Source organism: Drosophila gunungcola, unplaced genomic scaffold, assembly GCF_025200985.1.
Source record: "Drosophila gunungcola strain Sukarami unplaced genomic scaffold, Dgunungcola_SK_2 000093F, whole genome shotgun sequence".
Classification (NCBI taxonomy): domain Eukaryota; kingdom Metazoa; phylum Arthropoda; class Insecta; order Diptera; family Drosophilidae; genus Drosophila; species Drosophila gunungcola.
The window spans coordinates 268,315-281,990 of NW_026453255.1; the positions used below are offsets into that span (position 1 = coordinate 268,315).

At 33.1% G+C, this 13,676-nt stretch overlaps 1 protein-coding gene across 5 annotated transcripts in view; it reads right to left on the minus strand.

The window, feature by feature from the left end:
* LOC128265094 (uncharacterized) overlaps positions 1 to 13,676 on the minus strand; it is a 61,554-nt gene that overhangs the window by 11,808 nt on the left and 36,070 nt on the right. Inside the window, exons 4-6 of one of the 5 annotated variants that reach the window (XM_053000911.1) lie at positions 9,685 to 9,801; positions 9,581 to 9,628; positions 9,359 to 9,516 (exon numbers count right to left, since the gene is read on the minus strand). In XM_053000911.1, coding sequence (XP_052856871.1) covers positions 9,359 to 9,516; positions 9,581 to 9,628; positions 9,685 to 9,689 — 211 coding nt within the window. In that variant the 5' untranslated portion in view covers positions 9,690 to 9,801. Of the gene's footprint in view, positions 1 to 9,358; positions 9,523 to 9,580; positions 9,632 to 9,684; positions 9,802 to 13,676 lie in introns of all 5 variants that reach the window. The other 4 variants (XM_053000909.1, XM_053000910.1, XM_053000908.1 and 1 more) reach the window with 4 other exon arrangements.

Sequence of the window (13,676 nt, forward strand, 5' to 3'; positions counted from 1 at the left end):
TTTAACTGGGAACGCCAATTCGATTGGAAATTTAATGACGAATTCACCGAGGTATGACATTCCATATTTTGGCCGTTACTTCTCAGCGTTTTGATAGAAAAACTGATTTTTAAAGATTTTTTTGGGGTTTTGGAGACTTGTCAAAAAACAAAATCCTAAAGAGTCATTTTGTTGTAAATTGGCGAAAATTAGACGTTAAGCCATAAGAGTGACTGTTTTGTAAAGCTGGCAACCTATACTACCCATCCACAATCGGTTTAGATAAATACATTTTAATTTGATGCAGAAACCGATTTTTAAAATTCAATTTTTGGAAAAAATTAATTTTTGACCAATTTTTGCATTTTTTATAAGGGTGGGGGTCATCATTTTTTCGAAAATATGAAAATATGAAAAAAATTTTAACTGGGAACGCCATTCGATTGGAAATTTAATGACGAATTCACCGAGGTATGCACATTCCATATTTTGGCCGTTACTTCTCAGCGTTTTGATAGAAAAACTGATTTTTAAAGATTTTTTTGGGGTTTTGGAGACTTGTCAAAAAAACAAAATCCTAAAGAGTCATTTTGTTGTAAATTGGCGAAAATTAGACGTTAAGCCATAAGAAGGACTGTTTTGTAAAGCTGGCAACCTATACTACCCATCCACATTCGGTTTAGATAATACATTTTGATTTGATGCAGAAACCGATTTTTAAAATTCAATTTTTGGAAAAAATTAATTTTTTGACCAATTTTTGCATTTTTTTTAAGGGTGGGGGTCATCATTTTTTCGAAAATTTAAAAATATAAAAAAAATTTTAACTGGGAACGCAATTCGATTGGAAATTTAATGACGAATTCACCGAGGTATAACATTCCATATTTTGGCCGTTACTTCTCAGCGTTTTGATAGAAAAACTGATTTTTAAAGATTTTTTTGGGGTTTTGGAGACTTGTCAAAAAAACAAAATCCTAAAGAGTCATTTTGTTGTAAATTGGCGAAAATTAGACGTTAAGCCATAAGAATGACTGTTTTGTAAAGCTGGCAACCTATACTACCCATCCACATTCGGTTTAGATAAATAAATTTTGATTTGATGCAGAAACCGATTTTTAAAATTCAATTTTTGGAAAAAATTAATTTTTTGACCAATTTTTGCATTTTTTATAAGGGTGGGGGTCATCATTTTTTCGAAAATATGAAAATATGAAAAAAATTTTAACTGGGAACGCCATTCGATTGGAAATTTAATGACGAATTCACCGAGGTATACATTCCATATTTTGGCCGTTACTTCTCAGCGTTTTGATAGAAAAACTGATTTTTAAAGATTTTTTTGGGGTTTTGGAGACTTGTCAAAAAAACAAAATCCTAAAGAGTCATTTTGTTGTAAATTGGCGAAAATTAGACGTTAAGCCATAAGAATGACTGTTTTGTAAAGCTGGCAACCTATACTACCCATCCACATTCGGTTTAGATAAATAAATTTTGATTTGATGCAGAAACCGATTTTTAAAATTCAATTTTTGGAAAAAATTAATTTTTTGACCAATTTTTGCATTTTTTATAAGGGTGGGGGTCATCATTTTTTCGAAAATATGAAAATATGAAAAAAATTTTAACTGGGAACGCCATTCGATTGGAAATTTAATGACGAATTCACCGAGGTATGACATTCCATATTTTGGCCGTTACTTCTCAGCGTTTTGATAGAAAAACTGATTTTTAAAGATTTTTTTGGGGTTTTGGAGACTTGTCAAAAAAACAAAATCCTAAAGAGTCATTTTGTTGTAAATTGGCGAAAATTAGACGTTAAGCCATAAGAGTGACTGTTTTGTAAAGCTGGCAACCTATACTACCCATCCACAATCGGTTTAGATAAATACATTTTAATTTGATGCAGAAACCGATTTTTAAAATTCAATTTTTGGAAAAAATTAATTTTTTGACCAATTTTTGCATTTTTTATAAGGGTGGGGGTCATCATTTTTTCGAAAATATGAAAATATGAAAAAAATTTTAACTGGGAACGCCATTCGATTGGAAATTTAATGACGAATTCACCGGGGTATCACATTCCATATTTTGGCCGTTACTTCTCAGCGTTTTGATAGAAAAACTGATTTTTAAAGATTTTTTTGGGGTTTTGGAGACTTGTCAAAAAAACAAAATCCTAAAGAGTCATTTTGTTGTAAATTGGCGAAAATTAGACGTTAAGCCATAAGAAAGACTGTTTTGTAAAGCTGGCAACCTATACTACCCATCCACATTCGGTTTAGATAAATAAATTTTGATTTGATGCAGAAACCGATTTTTAAAATTCAATTTTTGGAAAAAATTAATTTTTTGACCAATTTTTGCATTTTTTATAAGGGTGGGGGTCATCATTTTTTCGAAAATTTAAAAATATAAAAAAAATTTTAACTGGGAACGCAATTCGATTGGAAATTTAATGACGAATTCACCGAGGTATAACATTCCATATTTTGGCCATTACTTCTCAGCGTTTTGATAGAAAAACTGATTTTTAAAGATTTTTTTGGGGTTTTGGAGACTTGTCAAAAAAACAAAATCCTAAAGAGTCATTTTGTTGTAAATTGGCGAAAATTAGACGTTAAGCCATAAGAGTGACTGTTTTGTAAAGCTGGCAACCTATCCTACCCATCCACATTCGGTTTAGATAAATACATTTTAATTTGATGCAGAAACCGATTTTTAAAATTCAATTTTTGGAAAAAATTAATTTTTTGACCAATTTTTGCATTTTTTATAAGGGTGGGGGTCATAATTTTTTCGAAAATTTGAAAATATAAAAAATTTTAACTGGGAACGCCATTCGATTGGAAATTTAATGACGAATTCACCGAGGTATGACATTCCATATTTTGGCCGTTACTTCTCAGCGTTTTGATAGAAAAACTGATTTTTAAAGATTTTTTTGGGGTTTTGGAGACTTGTCAAAAAAACAAAATCCTAAAGAGTCATTTTGTTGTAAATTGGCGAAAATTAGACGTTAAGCCATAAGAATGACTGTTTTGTAAAGCTGGCAACCTATACTACCCATCCACATTCGGTTTAGATAAATAAATTTTGATTTGATGCAGAAACCGATTTTTAAAATTCAATTTTTGGAAAAAATTAATTTTTTGACCAATTTTTGCATTTTTTATAAGGGTGGGGGTCATCATTTTTTCGAAAATTTAAAATATAAAAAAATTTTAACTGGGAACGCCATTCGATTGGAAATTTAATGACGAATTCACCGAGGTATAACATTCCATATTTTGGCCGTTACTTCTCAGCGTTTTGATAGAAAAACTGATTTTTAAAGATTTTTTTGGGGTTTTGGAGACTTGTCAAAAAAACAAAATCCTAAAGAGTCATTTTGTTGTAAATTGGCGAAAATTAGACGTTAAGCCATAAGAGTGACTGTTTTGTAAAGCTGGCAACCTATACTACCCATCCACATTCGGTTTAGATAAATACATTTTAATTTGATGCAGAAACCGATTTTTAAAATTCAATTTTTGGAAAAAATTAATTTTTTGACCAATTTTTGCATTTTTTATAAGGGTGGGGGTCATCATTTTTTCGAAAATTTGAAAATATGAAAAAAATTTTAACTGGGAACGCATTCGATTGGAAATTTAATGACGAATTCACCGAGGTATGACATTCCATATTTTGGCCGTTACTTCTCAGCGTTTTGATAGAAAAACTGATTTTTAAAGATTTTTTTGGGGTTTTGGAGACTTGTCAAAAAAACAAAATCCTAAAGAGTCATTTTGTTGTAAATTGGCGAAAATTAGACGTTAAGCCATAAGAGTGACTGTTTTGTAAAGCTGGCAACCTATCCTACCCATCCACATTCGGTTTAGATAAATACATTTTAATTTGATGCAGAAACCGATTTTTAAAATTCAATTTTTGGAAAAAATTAATTTTTTGACCAATTTTTTGCATTTTTTATAGGGGTGGGGGTCATAATTTTTTCGAAAATTTGAAAATATAAAAAAAATTTTAACTGGGAACGCCATTCGATTGGAAATTTAATGACGAATTCACCGAGGTATGACATTCCATATTTTGGCCGTTACTTCTCAGCGTTTTGATAGAAAAACTGATTTTTAAAGATTTTTTTGGGGTTTTGGAGACTTGTCAAAAAAACAAAATCCTAAAGAGTCATTTTGTTGTAAATTGGCGAAAATTAGACGTTAAGCCATAAGAATGACTGTTTTGTAAAGCTGGCAACCTATACTACCCATCCACATTCGGTTTAGATAAATAAATTTTGATTTGATGCAGAAACCGATTTTTAAAATTCAATTTTTGGAAAAAATTAATTTTTTGACCAATTTTTGCATTTTTTATAAGGGTGGGGGTCATCATTTTTTCGAAAATTTAAAAATATAAAAAAATTTTAACTGGGAACGCAATTCGATTGGAAATTTAATGACGAATTCACCGAGGTATAACATTCCATATTTTGGCCGTTACTTCTCAGCGTTTTGATAGAAAAACTGATTTTTAAAGATTTTTTTGGGGTTTTGGAGACTTGTCAAAAAAACAAAATCCTAAAGAGTCATTTTGTTGTAAATTGGCGAAAATTAGACGTTAAGCCATAAGAGTGACTGTTTTGTAAAGCTGGCAACCTATCCTACCCATCCACATTCGGTTTAGATAAATACATTTTAATTTGATGCAGAAACCGATTTTTAAAATTCAATTTTTGGAAAAAATTAATTTTTTGACCAATTTTTGCATTTTTTATAAGGGTGGGGGTCATCATTTTTTCGAAAATTTGAAAATATGAAAAAAATTTTAACTGGGAACGCAATTCGATTGGAAATTTAATGACGAATTCACCGAGGTATGACATTCCATATTTTGGCCGTTACTTCTCAGCGTTTTGATAGAAAAACTGATTTTTAAAGATTTTTTTGGGGTTTTGGAGACTTGTCAAAAAAACAAAATCCTAAAGAGTCATTTTGTTGTAAATTGGCGAAAATTAGACGTTAAGCCATAAGAGTGACTGTTTTGTAAAGCTGGCAACCTATACTACCCATCCACATTCGGTTTAGATAAATACATTTTAATTTGATGCAGAAACCGATTTTTAAAATTCAATTTTTGGAAAAAATTAATTTTTTGACCAATTTTTGCATTTTTTATAAGGGTGGGGGTCATCATTTTTTCGAAAATTTGAAAATATGAAAAAAATTTTAACTGGGAACGCCATTCGATTGGAAATTTAATGACGAATTCACCGAGGTATGACATTCCATATTTTGGCCGTTACTTCTCAGCGTTTTGATAGAAAAACTGATTTTTAAAGATTTTTTTTGGGGTTTTGGAGACTTGTCAAAAAAACAAAAATCCTAAAGAGTCCTTTTATTGTAACTTGGACCAAAATTAGACGTAACGCCATTAGAGTGACTGTTTTGTAAAGCTGGCTACCTATACCACCCATCCACATACGGTTTAGATAAATAAATTTTGATTTGATGCTAAAACCGATTTTTAAAATCAATTTTTGGAAAAAAATTTAATTTTTGACCAATTTTTGCATTTTTGACAAGGGTGGGGGTCATACATTTTTTCGAAAATTTGAAAATATGAAAAAAATTTTAACTGGGAACGCCATTCGATTGGAAATTTAATGACGAATTCACCGAGGTATGACATTCCATATTTTGGCCGTTACTTCTCAGCGTTTTGATAGAAAAACTGATTTTTAAAGATTTTTTTGGGGTTTTGGAGACTTGTCAAAAAAACAAAATCCTAAAGAGTCATTTTGTTGTAAATTGGCGAAAATTAGACGTTAAGCCATAAGAGTGACAGTTTTGTAAAGCTGGCAACCTATACTACCCATCCACATTCGGTTTAGATAAATAAATTTTGATTTGATGCAGAAACCGATTTTTAAAATTCAATTTTTGGAAAAAATTAATTTTTTGACCAATTTTTGCATTTTTTATAAGGGTGGGGGTCATCATTTTTTCGAAAATTTTAAAATATGAAAAAAATTTTAACTGGGAACGCCATTCGATTGGAAATTTAATGACGAATTCACCGAGGTATGACATTCCATATTTTGGCCGTTACTTCTCAGCGTTTTGATAGAAAAACTGATTTTTAAAGATTTTTTTGGGGTTTTGGAGACTTGTCAAAAAAACAAAATCCTAAAGAGTCATTTTGTTGTAAATTGGCGAAAATTAGACGTTAAGCCATAAGAAAGACTGTTTTGTAAAGCTGGCAACCTATACTACCCATCCACATTCGGTTTAGATAAATAAATTTTGATTTGATGCAGAAACCGATTTTTAAAATTCAATTTTTGGAAAAAATTAATTTTTTGACCAATTTTTGCATTTTTTATAAGGGTGGGGGTCATCATTTTTTCGAAAATTTAAAAATATAAAAAAATTTTAACTGGGAACGCAATTCGATTGGAAATTTAATGACGAATTCACCGAGGTATAACATTCCATATTTTGGCCGTTACTTCTCAGCGTTTTGATAGAAAAACTGATTTTTAAAGATTTTTTTGGGGTTTTGGAGACTTGTCAAAAAAACAAAAACCTAAAGAGTCCTTTTATTGTAACTTGGCCAAAATTAGACGTAACGCCATTAGAGTGACTGTTTTGTAAAGCTGGCTACCTATACCACCCATCCACATTCGGTTTAGATAAATAAATTTTGTTTTGATGCTAAAACCGATTTTTAAAATCAATTTTTGGAAAAAATTTAATTTTGACCAATTTTTGCATTTTTGACAAGGGTGGGGGTCATACATTTTTCGAAAATTTGAAAATATGAAAAAAATTTTAACTGGGAACGCCATTCGATTGGAAATTTAATGACGAATTCACCGAGGTATGACATTCCATATTTTGGCCGTTACTTCTCAGCGTTTTGATAGAAAAACTGATTTTTAAAGATTTTTTTGGGGTTTTGGAGACTTGTCAAAAAAACAAAATCCTAAAGAGTCATTTTGTTGTAAATTGGCGAAAATTAGACGTTAAGCCATAAGAGTGACTGTTTTGTAAAGCTGGCAACCTATACTACCCATCCACAATCGGTTTAGATAAATACATTTTAATTTGATGCAGAAACCGATTTTTAAAATTCAATTTTTGGAAAAAATTAATTTTTTGACCAATTTTTGCATTTTTTTAAGGGTGGGGGTCATCATTTTTTCGAAAATATGAAAATATGAAAAAAATTTTAACTGGGAACGCCATTCGATTGGAAATTTAATGACGAATTCACCGAGGTATGACATTCCATATTTTGGCCGTTACTTCTCAGCGTTTTGATAGAAAAACTGATTTTTAAAGATTTTTTTGGGGTTTTGGAGACTTGTCAAAAAAACAAAATCCTAAAGAGTCATTTTGTTGTAAATTGGCGAAAATTAGACGTTAAGCCATAAGAGTGACTGTTTTGTAAAGCTGGCAACCTATCCTACCCATCCACATTCGGTTTAGATAAATACATTTTAATTTGATGCAGAAACCGATTTTTAAAATTCAATTTTTGGAAAAAATTAATTTTTTGACCAATTTTTGCATTTTTTATAAGGGTGGGGGTCATCATTTTTTCGAAAATTTGAAAATATGAAAAAAATTTTAACTGGGAACGCCATTCGATTGGAAATTTAATGACGAATTCACCGAGGTATGACATTCCATATTTTGGCCGTTACTTCTCAGCGTTTTGATAGAAAAACTGATTTTTAAAGATTTTTTTGGGGTTTTGGAGACTTGTCAAAAAAACAAAATCCTAAAGAGTCATTTTGTTGTAAATTGGCGAAAATTAGACGTTAAGCCATAAGAAGACTGTTTTGTAAAGCTGGCAACCTATACTACCCATCCACATTCGGTTTAGATAAATAAATTTTGATTTGATGCAGAAACCGATTTTTAAAATTCAATTTTTGGAAAAAATTAATTTTTTGACCAATTTTTGCATTTTTTATAAGGGTGGGGGTCATCATTTTTTCGAAAATTTGAAAATATGAAAAAAATTTTAACTGGGAACGCCATTCGATTGGAAATTTAATGACGAATTCACCGAGGTATGACATTCCATATTTTGGCCGTTACTTCTCAGCGTTTTGATAGAAAAACTGATTTTTAAGGCGTTTTTTTTGGGGTTTTGGAGACTTGTCAAAAAAACAAAATCCTAAAGAGTCATTTTGTTGTAAATTGGCGAAAATTAGACGTTAAGCCATAAGAAGACTGTTTTGTAAAGCTGGCAACCTATACTACCCATCCACATTCGGTTTAGATAAATAAATTTTGATTTGATGCAGAAACCGATTTTTAAAATTCAATTTTTGGAAAAAATTAATTTTTTGACCAATTTTTGCATTTTTTATAAGGGTGGGGGTCATCATTTTTTCGAAAATTTGAAAATATGAAAAAAATTTTAACTGGGAACGCAATTCGATTGGAAATTTAATGACGAATTCACCGAGGTATAACATTCCATATTTTGGCCGTTACTTCTCAGCGTTTTGATAGAAAAACTGATTTTTAAAGATTTTTTTGGGGTTTTGGAGACTTGTCAAAAAAACAAAATCCTAAAGAGTCCTTTTGTTGTAAATTGGCGAAAATTAAACGTAAAGCCATAAGAGTGACTGTTTTGTAAAGTTGGCGACCTATACTACTTATCCACATTCGGTTTAAATAAATAAAGTTAGTTTTGATGCAAAAACCGATTTTTAAAAATCAATTTTTTGAGTAAATTAATTATATGACTAATTTTTGCATTTTTATTGTTTTTTTTTCGAAAATTTGATAGACTGAAAAATTTTATCTGTGAATGCCATTCGATTTAACGACGAATTCAGCGATGTATGACATTCCATTTTTTGACCATTACTTTTAAGCGTTTTGATGAAATAACAGATTTTTAAGTTTTTTGGAGACTTGTTAAGCAACAAATTTTGATTAATTTAATTTGCGTTTCTTAGTTCTGTCAGCTGAAGATGCAAGCAAAAATTGTCTTAATGAAAAGATGATTGTGGGCTACGGAGCTATTTAATTACCATAATTAAAGCCAAAGGATACATTTTCTTACGATTTTAGTTGTAGCTTCGTAAATATAACGATATTACAGTTTTTACATGTTAGAAATAAATAAATCCTACAACAATGTTTTAAATTTGATATGCATGAGATATGTAATTAAAAAAAATATATACTATACCTATATATCACACAAATAAATATCATTAAGTTAATAAATATAAAAAAGTATTTTAAACTGCATCTATCCTTATTATTTCTTTACTTTACCAAATGTCAATTGAATTTTGTCGACTATTTTGGTTTCATAATAAATTTGTTGTTCAAAGTCAAAGACTCACAGGTCATGTCGCGGAACATGCGTGGATGGCGCCATTCCTCGTTGGTCGTCAGCCCGAAGTCACTTGGATCGTATCGGTGTGTCCGACCACGAAATCCCGGTCGCAAATGCTCCGGAGTGCTTGCCAGATCGGGACACCGTGCCATCTGTATGTTTCTGCTACTTCTTAAAAAACAAATACTTCTTTAAGATCAAATCAAATAAATGCACATGATTCAGTCACCTATTGATGCACTCCACAGACCCATTTGGACCGAGTTGCCCCCTGCCGCTACTACGAAAATCCACGAGTTAACATAAGACTCGCCAATTACAATTGCAACTCACCTCATCCTTCTGCTATTTCTGCTACCCGATGCTAGTCGATGTGGCTCGGCATTCAGCCTGGTTGGGAATATCTAGTTCCGAATCGGAGGGAAAGTGTGCGAGATGTGTCGTCTGGCTCTGAAAATGTAGAAAATTGTGGGAAAATCAATAGGCCAGTAGGTCAGTGGCTGCTCCGATTCGTCGATGCCATCCCATTTCCATTTCCACTTCCATTCCGACTTTTTTGCACCCAGACAGACTGGCAAAGTGTGTCAAGCATCCGTGACTCTATTTCTTATCCAATTAAACAATTATGGAGAGCTCATTAAGGCAGGTTGTTTGAGAAGCGCAGGGAGGGGCATTTTTTTTTTTTGTTTTTTTTCTTTTATTTTTTTTCTTTACTTAACTTGACAACCACTTCCGTTGGCTCTTTCCTTTTCTTTTTGGATAAGCCAAAGCAAAGCAGATGCAATTAGCGGGCACATAGTTTTTCATCCGGATCTCCTTGGGCTTCATTGAGTTTTGATAGAGGCGGCGGGGCGATGGGGAGGCTATCCATCGAGGACAGCAGATAGAACGCGAGGTGTTCGCGCAAAGTCGTCACACGAAACCGCTTTCATTTCCGCCAAACACAATTGCATCATTAGCGATGCAATCTCCGTTACTTAACGTAACCGCAACATGCCGGAAATGAAATCCGAGTCAAGCTGCTACTGCTGCTGCTACTGCTTCTGCTTCTGCTGCTGCTACTGCTACTGCTCCGCTTGCTTAACTTTCGACACGGTGAACGACTCGACAAGTGCGGCAGGCCGGGAATGCAGGGAAAGCAGGGAAAGCCGGGAAACCTGGCAAAAAGCTGGGAAAGCCGTCGCCGGATAAAAAGGACGCTCGTCGTCCGCCGTCAAGCACAAGGAAATATGACGTCGCCGTGTGGCATACGAATCGTCAAAGGGGATTGCGATAAGGATGAAGGACCCTTTTGCCAAACGGAAAGCGAACGGAATGATGCTGCTGCGCTGAAATAATCGAATATAGCCAGGTCCTGCGGTGCGCCACCATTTGAGTTTGGGTTTGGATTTGGGTTTGGGTTTCGGTTTGAGTTTGGGTTTGAGTTTGGGTTTGTGGCCAGCGATTACGCCGAGCCGCTTCACTTGGCTGGTGGTTGAAGTTTAATGGAACCGGAGCTAAAGACATAGAGTTGGAACAGGTCCTGCAGCGTCAGCCACCTGCAAATATTTGACATACGCTCGGAAAAAGCCAAGCATGCGAGGGCTGTTTCATTACTAGTTAAGACTGCAAAACCAGTGGAAAAGTTTTATTTGTTTATTTATCTTTAAGCTTTCAAGACACTTAAACAATGTATGGCAGTTCATCAATTTGATTTCATATTAGTTTGCTTAAATTTAAAATAGTTTTAAATTTTATTAATTAATATTAAACAACTATTTTGTGAAAGTTGATTTGATTTCATATTAGTTTGCTTAAATTTAAAATAGTTTTAAATTTTATTAATTAATATTAAACAAATATTTTGTGAAAGTTGAAAGCAATTTTTTATAACATTTTCCTCACCAAATTGATGGGTTATACTTTTAGGAGGAAATTCCAAAAGCAGTTTGGTTAAGCTTAATAATTTTCGAAATCATTTATGCAGAAAAACTTGTTATATACCAGAAGTAAAAAGGTAAACACAAATCGGTTTATAACTTTGTTAAAATTATTAGCAAAACAATTTAGTATTTCACTTTCATCGCCCTTTTCTCCTGAAGGAAAAGGAAGAAAATCTAACTGAAAAAAATGTATTACAGCCATGTACCGAGTATTCTCTATGCCGCCACTCGAACGGAATTTGCGAGGGTGCAGTGAATGCAGCTAGCAATCAACTGCCGCTCCAGCAGCCGCGTATTTGCATACGCCTCGTGTCCTGCCACCTGTCCCTCCTGTTCCTCCTGTTCTTCTTGTCCATCCTGTCCCACTCAACTGACAAAACGCAGGACTAAGCTACCGTGCTGTCACTTTTCGCACCGCTTTGTCCCGCATTAATGCGCATATTAAAATGGACGCAGGCGAAAGCGAAGGCATGCAAAACTAATGTCAGTCGTTGGCTTGGCCATAAGCCCAGAAACTTGATATTCATATGAGGCAGGAGTGCACAGAAGAAAAAATATGCACCTAAAAATAAACTACAACAAATATTCGTCTGCAATTATTATTTATACACATGCTATCTTCCAGTAATCCAATTTTATCTTAAATATAATTAAAAATATTAGAACTACGATTGTTGTTCTGGTAACTAAACGAATAAATGAACCCCAAAAATAATAAGTTTGTAGCAAATAAACCGATTTATATCAACGTAAGCATAAATCAAAACTAATAAAAACTAAAACCAAATGCTTTTAGCCTATGGTTATATAAGAATTCCTCTTAATTACTGAATTTCCAATATATGTTTATATATGGAATGTATGGAAATAATATAAAATAACTAAAAATATTGTAGATAGCAACTTTCCCTAAAACAACAAATCATTGAACCATCCATATTTTCTCTGAGCTTGGTTTTGAACTAGCAGGAGCAGAAGCAGGACCAGGAGCAGGAGCAGGAGCTGCACAAAAGGTTTGCTGGCGACTGCCTCAAGGCTATAGACGGCTTTTCTCCCCTAAAGTTCGGCGAACGTTTAGCTTGCTTACTTTCCAATTTGTTGGCCAAGAAGGCGGATGGGGTTGAAAGAATTCGGGGTAGGGAATGTGGATGAGGATGGGGATTGGAATGGGGCCTTGGCAGATGTGCTTAACGGTTTGGGGGCACGGGCCCATCATAATGCAATGGAACGGCACAAAGGGGATCCCACATTTAGGACTTGGCTGGGGCAATAATGGCCACACACGCGGTCATATGGGAAGCGATTAGCGCGAGTTCATCAAGGGCTCCTTGCCTGCTTTCTGCTTTCTTCTCGCTCCATTCTTCTTTCTTCGTTCTGCCCCATTGAAACCGCAAAGCCACAAGCACCGCAGCTTCATCAAAGAAACATTATGCGTATATACTACATATATACATATATATGCACAAACAGCGGGCAGTGGCTATATAGCCATTATCAAAGCAAAAGGCCACTTGTTCTGCTCGCTGGCAATCAGGATATGAAACCGAATCAATAACTGCCAAGTCTGGGATTCAACAAACACACAATTACTCTTTGACAGCGAAAAGGGAGGAAGTTGACGTACCAAGTGGGTAATTTTTAAGGGGATAATATTAATTCCCTGTATTTCAAGCTAAGTGGGAAATATAAAAGAACCAGAAATATACTCGAAAAAACATAGAAAACAATTTAAATAAATCCCTATGTCAGTCTTGGGACAAGTGGCGCCACGCAGCGGTAAAATGGGGAAACACAAAGCTTAAGCTTTGTATTCGAACTTTGAGATCTGAGAAAACTTTGGAGGAACTGTCGCTCAAGCCTAACATTATTCGTTTATGTTAAGGTTTTTAAATATATGATGTAGTAATTAAAAGTTAATTTTTTTATTAAATCCCAACAGTTTGAACTGTCTAGTATTTTACAATAATTTTCTAATTTGCTTATTTTAGGTAATTTAATGTTGTTTAATGCGTTTATCTTTCTTTTTTTGTGTCTTGACATCACTTTGAACAAAATACAAAATATCTTCTTCAAAATAGACTTTTTTTATTTATTTCTAGTTTATATTTAAAAAAACTACAAAATTTACATAAATACAAGAAAAAGATGTATGCATTTTGTTTTTTACGTAAGCTTTTTAAAACACATTTATAAAATTTAACTAGAATAAATTTAAACAATAAAAACGGTGTTTATTTGATTAAAAAAAAATCTTCCACAAACTGCAAATAATGATTATTCATTAAATCATTATTGAAAAAATCAATCCTCTTTGGTCAATCTATGCATTTCCTACTTGATTTTTAAATTTTAAATTTTTATGATATTCCTTAAAATTAACGAAAACTAAAAAGCAATCATTAC